The sequence below is a fragment of the Phoca vitulina genome, unplaced genomic scaffold (assembly GCF_004348235.1).
Source record: "Phoca vitulina isolate PV1807 unplaced genomic scaffold, GSC_HSeal_1.0 scaffold19, whole genome shotgun sequence".
Lineage (NCBI taxonomy): Eukaryota > Metazoa > Chordata > Mammalia > Carnivora > Phocidae > Phoca > Phoca vitulina.
Window position 1 is genome coordinate 3,877,927 of NW_022589722.1, and position 14,303 is coordinate 3,892,229.

The 14,303-nt window shown below is 33.1% G+C and overlaps 1 protein-coding gene across 8 annotated transcripts in view; it reads left to right on the plus strand.

Annotated features, from left to right (window-relative positions):
• Positions 1-14,303, plus strand: part of TMTC3 (transmembrane O-mannosyltransferase targeting cadherins 3) — a 91,569-nt gene that overhangs the window by 22,694 nt on the left and 54,572 nt on the right. For all 8 annotated transcript variants that reach the window (XR_004300899.1, XR_004300898.1, XR_004300900.1 and 5 more), the window contains exons 7-10: positions 4,506-4,758; positions 9,292-9,440; positions 11,265-11,385; positions 13,380-13,491. Coding sequence is in view for 4 of the 8 variants with exons in the window: in XM_032416144.1 (XP_032272035.1) it covers positions 4,506-4,758; positions 9,292-9,440; positions 11,265-11,385; positions 13,380-13,491 (635 nt within the window). In the remaining 4 variants the exon portion in view is untranslated. The remainder of the gene's footprint in view (positions 1-4,505; positions 4,759-9,291; positions 9,441-11,264; positions 11,386-13,379; positions 13,492-14,303) is intronic.

Genomic DNA, 14,303 nt, shown 5'->3' on the forward strand with positions numbered 1-14,303 from the left:
AGGCAGAGGGAGAGGGAGAAACAGGCTCTCCGCTGAGCAGGGAGCCCCGATACCCTGGGATCATGACCTGAGCCGAAGGCAGCTGCTTAACTGACTGAGCCACCCAGGCACCCCAGATAGTATTTTTTAAATGAGGTGTTTCAACTGTTTACATTCAATGTGATTTTCGTCTTGTACCATTTTTCTTTGTGACTAAAGGATTTTCTTTTAACATTTCTTGACGTGTAGGTCTGCTGGTGCTGAATTGTTTTAGCTTTTATATATAAAAATATCTTTATTTTATCTTTGTTTTTGAAAAATATTTTGAATTCTGAGTGTAGAATTCCACATTGTTGTGCATTCAGCACTCTAATAATGTTGCTCTACTATTTGCTAGCTTGCAGTTTTCACTGAGATATCCTCTGTCATCTTTGTTTTTGTGCTTCTGTGTGTAGTGTGTCTTTTTCTGTATGTCTACTTGTATTATTTTCTCTTTGTCATTGTTTCTTTATTTTTTTTTAAATTGAGACATAATTGTTATATAACATTATTAGTTTTAGGTATACAGTGTAATGATTTGATACATGTATATTGAGAAATGATTATCACTAATAAGTGTATTAACGTCCATCCATCACCACACATAATTACAAAAAAATCTTGTGATGAGAACTTTTAAGATTTATTTTCTTTGGAATTTTCAAATATACAGTACAGTATCATTAACTATAGTCACCTGCTGCATATTACTACCCTAGGACATATTTATTGTATAACAAAATTTGGGTGAAAGTGGTCAAATGATACAAACTTCCAGTCACTGTTCTTTTATCTTCATGTGTCTTGTGCTTAGGTTAATTGAGCTTAGGATCTGTAGGTTTTACTTTATGTAAATTTTGGAAATTTTTTTTCTATTACTTGAAATATTTTTCTATTATCTTCTCCTTTTCTGGGACCCCAATTACATGTATATTAAGCCTTTTGAACTTGTCAGACTAATGCTCTTTTTATTCCTCTCCAAAAACTATTTCTCCCTGTTTTCGTTTTGGATAGTTTCTTCTGCAATATATTCAAGTTCACTAATCTTTTTTCTGCAGTGTCTAATCTGCCCTTAATTTTTTTCTAGTTCTTTTTCATTTCAGATATTGTTTCCATTTCTAGAAATTCTGTTTAAGCCTTTTTATGTTTCATGTCTCTACATGTTCTAGTGCTTTCATTGCCTCATCTACTAATTTTATTAGTAGTATAAACTAATTTCTTAGTTTAGATTGAATAATTTTTCTTCTCATGGATTATATGTTTCTACTTCACATGCCAGGCAGTTTTTTAATAGATGTCATATATGTGCATTTTACTTTAATATATTACTATAAATATTTTAGAGCTTTGTTCTGGGATACATTTAAGTTATTTGAGAAATATTTCATCTTCTAGCCATGCTTCTAATCTTTGATGAATGAGACCACAGCAGCATTTACAGTAGGGCTAATTTTCTTCTGCTACTGACACAAGATCCTTCTGACTACTATATCTGATAGACTGTGATTTATGAGGATTTTCATTCTGGCTGCTGAGGAACTATTCCCACCTCTGTATGGTATTTGAGAATTTTTATCTAATTCTTTTGAGAGGTACTTTCCTAACTGCATTATTTTTCCTAGTGCTGCTATAACAGATTACCAGAAACTGGGTAGCTTAAAGCAGCAGAAATTTATTCTCTGTCAGTGCTGGAGGCCAGAAGTCCAAAATCAAGGGTTGTGCACAGTTGGTTCCTTCTGAAGACTCTCAGGAAGAATCTGTTCCATGCTTCTTTCCTAGTTTCTAGAGGTTGCTAGCAGTCTTTGGCATTCCTTTTTTCTTGTGTGTTTCTCTGTATTCTCTCTTTGTTTAAGAACACCGGTCATTAGATTTAGGGCTCACCCTAATCCAGTATGACCTCATCCTGACATAACTAATTACATTGGCAAAGAAATACGTTTTCAAATAATGTCACAGTCTGAGGTTCTGGGTAGATATGAATGTTTGAGAGACATGGTTCAACCCACTACACTGACCTTGTGTATTTCCTCACATACCTATGCTGAACAGTTCTCATCAGTACTAAAAACTGGAGAGAGACCCTCTACAGATATGAGTTCTCTTTCTCAGCAGCTTTCTTCTCTCTGGTATTCTGCCCACTGACCCTAGCCCCCTGGGCTTCTAGGGCTCCCAGTTCTGTCTTTGCAACCTAAGGATACTACTAGGCTCCACTAGGTTCCCCCTCACTGCTCCACAGACTAAAATCTGGGTCTAGGTATTGAACTTTCCAAGTAGGGTTTCCCTTATTTGTTTTTCTTCCCTCAGGTATCATTGTCCTTCTTTGCCTGATGCTCAGTGTGTTAAGAAAAGTTTTATATATCTTGTCCAGTTCTTTGCGTTTAAAGCTAGAAGCAAAAGTTATGCTGAATTTAACAATCTGCATCTTTTTGTCCTGCTCTGAAATTTAGCATTTTTCCATTTCACCTTACTCAGCTAAAATTTAAAATGAAATTTATACTAGTTCCTTATTCAATTATATTAAAGTATCTGACATTAAATACAAGAACTTTTTTTTTTTTTTTTTTTTAACAAAAGGCCAAAATGTTGTTCGTGTGCTGTCCAGGATAGTGCATAGCTGGCCCTGGTTAGAATAAAATTTTATTCAGATAACTCTCTTACCTTAAACATTTTCTTTGTATCATTTTCCATATAATTATTCTTTTCAGTAGCATTTTTTTCTTTAAAGAATACTTTCTAATTTCATGAATTGTTACTTCTGAGTCTAGCCATGCTAAATTGAACAACTCATTTATTTTTTTTTAAGATTTTATTTATTTGAGAGAGAATGAGAAAGAAAGAGAGAGCATGAGAGGGGGGAGGGTCAGAGGGAGAAGCAGACTCCCCGCCGAGCAGGGAGCCCAATGTAGGACTTGATCCCGGGACTCCAGGATCATGACCTGAGCCAAAGGCAGTCACTTAACCATCTGAGCTACCCAGGCACCCCTGAACAACTCATTTAAGTAGTAAGATATGTGAAATAGATTGAATTGTAAATATATACTTTATAGTTCCTTCTTCACCCTCAGTTTCAGTGTTATTGTTTTTATTATTCCTTTTAGAGAATTTCCATCAACTGTTTTTCATCTCCAGTTCTATAGTGTGAAAATGTGGTTTATAGGTATGAATGTATTTGTTTTGTGTATGTATTTGTGGATGGCTGTATGGAATACGTTACATCTAAATATGTATTTTCCAAATAGAAGCATTTAAAGATATGTGTGTATATATATTTTCTTCTATTACATTACCCTATGAAGTTGACTATAATATTGTTTGACTTGCTTTGACGTGTTCTTTCTCTATAGTACAGTTATTAAATTAGCTATTCTAAATAAACCATTAATTATAAAAATGAACTCTGAATAGTGGATTATAGGAAAAAAGCTTTGTATTCACTTCTGTTGGTTATTTGAGAATTCAAGTTCTGACTCAAGATTTATTATTTTTCATACATGTAGATACTCAAATATGAAGGTTTTTAAGATCTTATTTGTTCAAATAGTATTTACCTTTTCTCAGCCATTTGAATTTTTAAGAAGACCAAGTCAAACAAATGTTAGGGGTTGATTTTTCTTAACTCATTCATTTTAAAATGAGAAATTGGGTTTTTAAAGGACTATATATTAACATAGCCAGTAAAATTTTGAATGTAGCCTAAAAAATATCTGAAGCTATTCATTTGAAATATACTTTAAAAAATGCTTTGACTATGATTTGCCTTAGTTTGCAGGAAACAGACTAAATTAATGAAATGTACATGTAATATATCATGGCCTGGACAAATATAAATTAGGATATAAGTTCATATTAGTATGTACTAGGAGAAAAAGTAGAACATAAAATGTTACATAGGCCTATACAGTTATTATTCTATACTGGAAATTTGGTTTTCAGCTTCCTAGAAGTCTAAGCAAAAAGGAAAAATTCATAGGTATACAGTTTTCTCTGTCCACAACAAAAGAAAAACATAGTAATTCTTTCTAGGAAGCATAATTTTTATTAGCATTTAGTGCCTTTTGAAAGAAGCCATCTTATGCAGAAAAAACATTGGTTAGTGTTCTCAGAAACACTCATACATCACATACAGCAATGACACTTTTAAAACTTTTCTTTTTACTTTTAATCAGGAAGTTATACTTATGCAGAGTATCATAATATTATAGTGACTTGTCTGAATTATTCTAATAATAAACTAGAAATAGATAACCTAGTTGCCATTTAAACAGTTTTTCATAGTTTGTCTCAACTAGACGTTTCTTAAAGGTTAGACAGTTTGAACTCTAGTGAGGACTAAATACCTCTAGTGAGGTATTAGTAAAAAATATTTTGTCTTTTTAATGAGATTATGTGTAAAATATTGCTTTTATTGTTCAACATTTTATTTATATGTTATATATTTTGTGTTTACAAAGTGTTTTAAATAACTTTTTTTTTCATTCTTTATACAGGTTTGATAACCCAGCTGCTGTAAGCCCAACTCCTACAAGGCAGCTAACTTTTAACTATCTCCTTCCTTTGAATGCTTGGCTTCTATTAAATCCTTCAGAACTCTGCTGTGATTGGACCATGGGAACAATACCACTTATAGAGTCATTTCTAGATATTCGAAATCTTGCAACATTTACTTTCTTTTGCTTTTTGGGGGCGTTGGGAGTATTCAGTCTCAGATACCCTGGTGATTCCTCCAAGACTGTTTTAATGGTAAGAAATTCCCTTAATTTCTCAGATGATGTAACATTCAGTTGATTTGGAGACTGCCTTTAATTTGTCAAAGCATCTTCTTAGAAACAGCGTCTTTCTTTGTTCAACATCAGCCTACTTTATTAACTTATTTTAGGCTATCCTAAAATTATATATCAGAATTCCATGTGCAGGCATAATTTGACATTCACCATGTAAAGTAAAAACTGGTTATGAATTTCTTTGATTTAGTAGGAACTCTGAAACCATGAAGCATGCCTTTGGCATCATTTTCTTCTATTTCTTTACCTAAGTAGGTTATACACTTTGAGGAAATAGATCGCTGTTTTCTTGACACAGAGAAGAATGTCCTGTAAGATAGGCAGCTAGAAATATATAGCTCTTTAGTTCTCATTAGCAAGATTTTCATTACTCCCCAAGTTATTTTACTATGTTCAGAGAACTATGATTATTTACACAGTCTTGTTGTTTTTCTGAGGTGTATTTCTTTGTAATTTTCTTACTCTGCTGTCACTTCTTACTTGTAGCGGTTTTATTGTCTCTTCCTTTAAATTACTGAAGACAGTAATAATCTTTAACATTTTCTTGAGCATTTGCTATATGCCAGAAAGTGTTTTTAATACTTTACAAATGTTTCATATTGGCTGTAGCCACTAGGTTCATTTATTCAGTAAAAAGTTTTCTTGTAGCCTATGTACCGGGCAGCCTTTTAGGTACTAAGGATATGATAAAAAGAAATACAAGGCCCCAGTTACCAGGGAAACTGGCATTTTGGAAAAATTTGAAGCTAATCTCTGAGATGTAGAGAAGATTGAAAAAATAGAGTTTGGAGGAAAGACCATATTTACTACTATTTTTTAATCTGTTGAGTTTGATCCTAGTAGAGATCTTGAATAGCACTTGGTGCCTAGAGTTCAGAGGAGAATCCTAAGCTTCACATAAAAATTTGATAGATTGGCATAGAGATAGTAATTGAAACCAGGATGAGAATAAGAAGGTCTATGGAGAGGTTATATATAGAGCAGCCTTTCTCAACTGGGGTTTTGTGACTTTTCTCAAAGATGGTAACCAGCTATTACCATTCCAAATACATAGAAGATAATTCATACACATAATGAATGCCTTAGAGTATTTGGTCTTAATTCTCCCTCAGAAAATAGTTGAAGGGGCTAGCTAGATAGAGTGAAAAGAGAAGAAACCTACAACTAGGTCTTGAAAAACTCCTATATTTAGATACTATGTAGAGGAGAATAAACCTAAATAGGAGATAGACCAAATGAACGGAAAGGTAGGTAAGTATTTCAAGAAAGATGGAATGGTTATCCCTAACAGATGCTGTTAGGCAGAAAAGTGAGATCAGTCATATTTGACCTATTTTAGGTGTATTAGTTACTTAATGAAATTTATTTCTGTGGAGAGATTCGATTAGATGAGAATATGAAGATTGGTAGTATAGATAACCTGAGGGGTAACTCAACTTTGAATATTTCAAAGGAGGAGACAAGCTTGAATTTATTACCACCTAAGTAAGAGAAGACTATGCCAGCTTGAAGCATAACAGACTGCTGATCTCATGTCGAGCTTGGAGGAAGCATAAAGATCTAGAATTAGTGGACCTTCGGAGGTAGAAGAATCACTTTCATTGAAGTACTCAGTTGGCTGACTTTTAGAAGCAAGGGATATCACTAATGGATTGACTTGCAAAAACCTACTCGTTGATTTGAAATGTTGATTGATTAAGTGGGATTAAAACCAGCTACTTAACTACCTTGGCTGTAAAATTGTTTTCCTAAGAATGTGGGAACTTGTTTTATACCTAAAGGACATAATGAATAGGTAAGGTAACTTAAAGATGTGTTGTCAAAGGAGATGTTTAAGGTTGGAGAGACAAGAGCATATTTGAATATGGATAGGAATGATACAGTTGATTAGAAAGTGGTCGAGTAAATGAAGGGATGGTTAATTGTGAGATTTGTGAGGAGCAGGGGCAATGTAGAGCTCAGGTTTGGCCTGAGAAAGATGGAGACACACACCTCTTATGTCGCAGAAAGGATGGAAATGACATCAGTGTGGATGTTGGTAGTTTTAGTAGCAGGGAATTGAAGGAATTCTTGTTTTATGGCTTTAGTGTTCTCTGTAAGTTTGGAAGTATGATCACCTGCTGAAAGTGACATGAATTAAAAGTTTGAGAAAAGTAAACCTAGAAATTCTGAGGAGTTTTAAGGATCAACTGAAGTTGATAATCATGAATTTATGATGATACTAATCTATTTTGCTTTGGGACTGTCTCTAGTAGTGCTTTGCTGTTCACGTAAATACAGACAAAGCAGATACATGATAGAATACATCCAAAGCTGAGGTTCTGCTAAAAGAAAGGAAAAGTAAGGAACGGTGGGTGAATGTAAAGTTTTGGCATATAAAATAATGATTTCTATAATATAAGCTGAATAAAAATAGAGAGGATAGTGCCAATGAAATAAGCAGAGATTTATATAAGTTTTATTTTATGTATATCAAAAGGAACAGTTATGATCTTAGGTATAACTTCTTTAAGATAGTCCTAAACATGCTATGTTATATGGTCATGTTTTGTGAAGATCTTTGGAAGGGATAAGTAGATCAAGGGAGTACCTGCTAAGTACCAGATACTGTGTTAAACACTTATTAAATAAAATCTCATATGTATCCTGACAATATAATGTAAGTAGTTATTAATCCCAATTTATAAAGAAACACAAATTGGCAAGATGGTTGATTAGTTTACCTTATGTTACACAGGAAGTAAGAAATTAAACTGATTTGTTCCAAACTCCTTTAACTACCACCTTTCCTTTTAAAGAGAGTTTTATATCACTGAAGAAGGAACTTACGGTAGCCATAGTTAGCTAGGTGGGCATATATTAATAGAGTGTATTAGAACTTTTGAGTAAATTAATCATTAGAGACATTCCTTTATCCAAGAACCAGTAGATTTTTTGTGTATGTAGCTTATGCATCAGTCCATCATACATCATTGAATGAATTTAATAACACTTTTAATTATTTCAAATAAAATTGTTTTAGAGCAGCCATGAATTAATAAAAAATTTGTTTGCCTGTTTGTTTTTAGAAAAGGACTACAGGGATGCCTGGGTGGCTCAGTCGGTTAAGCATCTGACTCTTGGTTTTGGCTCAGGTCATAATCTCATGGGTCATGAGGTCAAGCCCCAAGTGGGGTCTCTGCTCAATGGGGAATCTGCTTGAAGATTCTCTCCCTCTGCCCCTCCCTTAACTCTCTCTCTCTCTTTGAAATGAAATAAATCTTTAAATAAATAAAAGGAAAGGACTACATATTTAGGAATATCTGTTTCATAGCTAGCCAGTTATTTTTATCAAGCACTCCTGGGAAATGGAAAAATAATTATGTATTCTTAATGTTTTACCTTTTTGATCAAAAAGAAAACATTAAAATTTCAGATATATAAATTAGTCTGATACTTAGTAGTTCAGTAGTGTTTTTCTTTAGATTCATTATTTCCTCATTACAAGTCATTAATTTATCATATATGGTGAAAGTATTTTTTTCAATGTGTGTACATCTTTACATCTGTATTTTACTAATAAAGTATAATAAAGAGAAAACAATCTTTCCTTTCATACTGTTAAAAGACTCTCAAACTTCTGAAGCTGAAGGAACAACTTGCATAGTTATTCAGTTGGGTACTATAAAACAAATCAGGGTAAGAAAATATGGAAGCAGATGCCCATAGAAACAGATGTCCTAATAACAACCAACTTAGTTCCTTTCACAAGTTATTTGTGCTAGTTGTTTGTATCCTGCCTTTTTAATGGCTTTATAGTCTGGAAACCATATGCTATCTCATTTTCAAAATGACAGAAATAACCTAAGCATTTTTATGATTTATTTCAATGTACAGTGTTAAAATTTTAGAAATTCTTATAGAATAAAAGACTACTGTTTAACGGGGGCAGTTTTATTTTTATACTTATGCTAAGCCTCTTTAAATGTATATGACTCATCAGAGTATTATGTAAAAGAGTGCTGGGGTACAGACGTAGTAGTCTACTATCTTGTCTAAAGGATACCTTGTATCATTTTTCAATTTCCAATATGATATGAATACTTACAATAATATAAAAATATAAAAACTGGCATGATTGGCTGTTTTGTCCCCCGTTACAGTTTTGTTAAAACCTGTTAACATCTCTGTCAGTGTATTTTTACCACACAAACATAAGTTGTATGTATAAAAATTATTAATGTCTTATTTTAGATATATTTTCAAAAAATATTTAATTGGATAGCCCTAATTAGAAGTCCTAACTTGATCTCACCTTGGTGACATACATCCTGATGTTTGTTGTTACCATCCCTAAGTTGCCATCTTTATGTTTAAATTAGTATTATTTATAGTATTATTAAAAATGGTCCACCAATACATTATTCAAATTAAATGATAAAATATTTGGGTTTAACTTTTGAGTGTCCGTATATTTTTTTAACTTATTAAAATATCTTATTTTTCTTTGTAGGCACTTTGTTTGATGGCATTACCATTTATTCCTGCATCGAACCTTTTTTTCCCAGTTGGATTTGTTGTTGCCGAGCGAGTATTGTATGTGCCTAGCATGGGGTTCTGTATTTTGGTAGCCCATGGATGGCAGAAAATATCAAACAAAAGGTGAATTAAAATGTTAGTTCATTTAATGCTTACTAACTATAGAATTAAGTGTGATGCATTTAAGTGTTTAAAATGTTTAGTTCAGTTATATAAGTCCTAGTTTTATGCTTTTTTTATTTTTCATCTTGATAGTCTCCTCATTTTTCTGTAATTCAGGTTAGGAGAATTCCATAGCACCCACCTCATCCTATGTTCTTATTATTATCAATATAATTTTATCGTACACCCTGCAACATAACAAACTTTGAGTCAGACCCAAATGAAAACAAGGATATTGTTGAGACTAGAGTTATAAATGACCATTGCCACTTCGATATGCAATGAACTAAGATACAGTCTTCTTACTTGAGTCATATTGAGTTAATATATATAAATGCATATAGTAAGCAATCTATAATTTCTTGATATCATCACTATCTGCATCATAACCACCATGTCCTAGTTGCCTTAAACTAACAATTAAGGAACAGAATAGTCATACTGTATATATGCAAGAAATGGCCACTGACTGCTTTCTCACTTTCCAGTCATCCTTCAACCCGCAGCATTCTGACTCGTCTCTACATCATTGCCTCCTAGTAGCTAAATCCAGTCCTTGTATTTCAAATTTATTTCCCTGGTGTCTGTAAAAAGTCTCTCTCCTAATTCTCTTCCATGTCTGCTCATTGCTGCTCAGTCTCATCTCAGAGTCTTCTTGCTATACTTGCTCTTTAAATATTTTTTATTTGCCAGTTTTACTCAGCCATTTTTCTCACACTGCATATTCTCCCTGGATGATCTCATCCATGTCTACAATTTTCACTAACATCTACCAGGCCTTTTCTCTTAACTTCCACCCATATATCCAATCTTAATCAATACCAATTTTTGAGTGCTTACCATATGCCAGGAGCCATGCTAGACCCTTTAGATTTGTTTTATTTAATCTAATATTCCTTAACTGTTGTGCACATTTGAAAATTAAAGCTCATCTAGGTTACTTAAATCAGGTTACCTCAAGATCACACAGCTAGTAAACAGTAGAATTTTGATTCAGATTTATATCTGACTGCTTCCAATGTCCATGCTTTTTCTTCTTTTCCTTTCCTTTTTCCTTTCCTTTCCTTTCCTTAGGCTCCATGGTCCATGTTCTTTCTGATCCATGCACTCTTATCCTGATTAAGTGGATCTCTCAAAATGAAAGAAGTTGAACTGTGTTACTAAGACAAAAACATAGAGAACATTAGTACTAAATGAGACCATAGGGATAATTGAAGTATAACCTTATAGATGAGGAATTGAGTCCCAAATAATTAGCCTAAAGCTGTATAAGTAATTTGTATCTATTTCATAAAGAGTTTTACTATGACTTGTAATAAATAATTCTAGCTTTAAAATACGAAATTATTCCAAGAATGTCATGATAATCTGTGGTATAGATGCAATCTGGGTAAGCCAAATTTTTTTTAAATATAGCCAATGACAAGATTGACCTTTCATAAACACAAAAATATTCAAATTTTAAGTAAAGGCCCCCAAAAGGAAAAGTCACAGTTAAAAATTGGTTTGTCAGCTTATATGTAAACAGAGTTTTTGAAATAGAGGCAAATATTGGAATTCAATATCATTAAAGACTGAAGTAGAAGGTAGTATGCATATTTAATTTTTTTGGTGTTATTCCCTTTGAAGTTAGACGATTATTAGAACAATCCTCATTCCTTAGAATAAACTCAAAGATGATATTAGGGGATATTTAACATACTTTTTACCTCTATTCTAAAAGATAAAATGCTTCTGGTGATATAGACAATGGTTTTTTTGTTTTGCTTTTTTTCTCTTAAACAGTGTATTAAAAAAGTTATCCTGGGTTTGTCTGTCTATGGTGATATTCACTCATGCCTTAAAAACACTCCACAGAAATTGGGATTGGGAGTCTGAATATACATTGTTTATGTCAGCCTTGAAGGTAAAGTATTATCCAGAATGACAGGAAAGTATGCTATTAATGATTTCTTATAGTCATGTCTAAGATGTTTTTACATTTAATTAGACATTTTACTGTCAATTTTAAGTACTTCTCCAAAAGATTAGTAAAAAATGATTTCTTTATATAATATATACCATAACCAGTGCTTTGAGTTGTATTTAATTGGTATGTCTGTGGCATATATGAATAATTCCCTAAATGCTATACGGTTGTTAGAAGCTCAAATGATAATAAAATGTTTAAATAAGAATACTATATATAGTTCATAGTTCTGAAGGTTTTAACCTTTTAACGTCTCTAAAATCAGAATAAATCTTACAGTGAGAGGCATCTTACAATTAATTAGTGGCTTTTTTGTTTTCTTAATGGTGAGTCTTAGAATTGATGGCATCTTAGATTCAATGAAATAAAATACATAACAAAAAATGGCATCCTACTATGTGGAAGATAACCAAGGTTACAATACTGTAGGAAAGATAAGAACAGGCAGAAAGTAGTAATAAAGCATTTCTATAGAATGGAGAACATATAGGAATAATGTCTTTTTGAAAATCATAAAATTTGGTTTCTGTATGTTATAAGCAATGATTTTTTTTCAGGTGCTTCTCTTCAAAACTCTAAATTCTTAACTTCCTTTAGGCTATTTCTGTACTCCCCGTTGCTTAGCTTTATTGGAATACTGCCTCATTCCAATAGTCTGCGTGACTTCTTGATTTGGCATCAACTTAAGATCACATGACTATCCTTTTGTCTCACTCAATAACTCCACTCCCTCCTGTAGCTCAGAAGTCTGTAAACAAAAGAGACCTCATTACTATTCTCAATCTGCAGTCCTGGAATACCAATGGAGCCCCATAATTTTCAAGAATTTTGCTTATCTCTATTCCTAGAACAATCTCAAAACCACAGCCCCACTCACTGAGGCTAGTTCCTTGGCCAGGTACCATCCTCTCCGTGCAGGAATATCATGCCCATCTGTGAACTCTTAAAGCACAGATTAATTTAGAACTTTAATCCCAGGTTTCCCATTACCATAATGGACTGCATAAATAGCTTTATAACAAGCCTAAAAATAAGTAATCAGAGAAATGTTAAACATATTCTCATGTTCAGATGCCTTCTCTCCCAAAAGAATACAGATAGTAGAGCAGGAGTTTTCAAACAGCACGATGCAATTTTTTTTTTGTTTTGTTTTGTTTTGTTTTGTTTTGTTTTGTTTTGTTTTAGGTGAGTTCTATGCCCAGTGTGGGGCTTGAACTCATGACCCCGAGATCAAGAGTTGCATACTCTACTGACTAAGCCAGCCAAGCACCCCATGATGCTTTGATCAAATAAAATTTTTAGTAAAATTCTAATATATCAAATAGATGAAATCAGATTGCCGTGGTTTTAGTATATTTATGTAAAAGGAAGGAGAGTAAATTTGGTGAAGCACTTCATTTGGCTCCTTTCTCATCTCCAGGGACACCTCTGTGGAACACTCCATTCCTAATAATACACCAAACAAATATCTTTGTTAATTGGAGGTATATATACAAATTTTTCTTTTCTGAGAGAAAATCTGAATTATTTTTTCAAGTTTTATTGAGGTATAATTGACATATAACTTTGTATTAGTATCAGGTGTACAACATGATATCTGTATATATTACAAAACAATTACAGTAAGTTAACTTCTATCACCTCACATAGGTACAATTTTTTTCTTTTGATGAGAATTTCAAAGATCTACTCTCTTAGCAACTTTCAAATATACATTACAGTATTGTTAACTATAGTCTCCATGCTGTACATTATATTCACAGAACTTATTTGTCTTATAATTGAAAGTTTGTGTCTTTGAGCACCTCACCCATTCATGGATGCCTCTGTGGAACACTCCATTCCTTATGGTATACCAAATAAATAACTGTGTTAATTGGAGTTGTATTTTTTAATTGTAATTAATTTCTATCTATGCTTATGTATTGAAGGTAAATAAAAATAATGCCAAATTATGGAATAATGTGGGTCATGCTCTGGAAAATGAAAAGAACTTTGAGAGAGCTTTGAAATACTTCTTACAGGCTACCCATGTTCAGCCAGGTAAGCATTATTAATTAATAAAACTATTTGAATAGCTTCTTTTTAAAAACTTGATTATATTTGGGGATAATAAGGTAGAGTTTTTCATTTTCAGACTTTATTCCAGGTGATATGAATACTATAGTGTTTGATGCTGCTTATTTTGATTTAGATTATATATTAGAGTTACTTAGACATTTAAGGAATTTTTTTTTTTTTAACATAGCAGAGTTGGGTGGTACTGATGAGCAATTTTGGTGGAATGATAGATGCAAAAGCCTGATAGGAGTGTGTTTAGGAGAGTGGGGGAAGAATAATTGGAGACAGTTGGTATTGAAAACTCTTAAAGAGTATCAATAGGAAATGGTGGTATTGGTGGGAATGGAGTCAAGAGAAACTAAGTAGGATGATAGGGGTTTTTTGTTTTCAGTTTTAAGGTGGGAAAAACAAAGCATATGTGCAGCTAATCCACTGAGGCTGGGAAAAGTAATAATTCAAGATGGGGAGACAAATTACTGGATCATTGTCCTTAAATAGATGAGAAGAGATAAATAGAATTTGGTGCACAGGATAAGGACTTCATTCAGTCATAGAATAGTTAACGTATGGTAACAAGGAAGGCAAAGTACATAGGTGTGGATATAGGCAGTCGAATAGATCACCTGGAGGAAGTTTCTGAAAATTGTCTTCTGTTTTGCTTGTTTTCTCATTGAAATAGAAAGCAGAGTCATCAGAGAGTGAGGAAGGGGTCGAAGTTCTGGAGATCTAAGAACAGGAGAGGGTGTGAAGTAGCTAACTAGGACAGTGCTTCACAAACTTGAATGTGCCCGTGA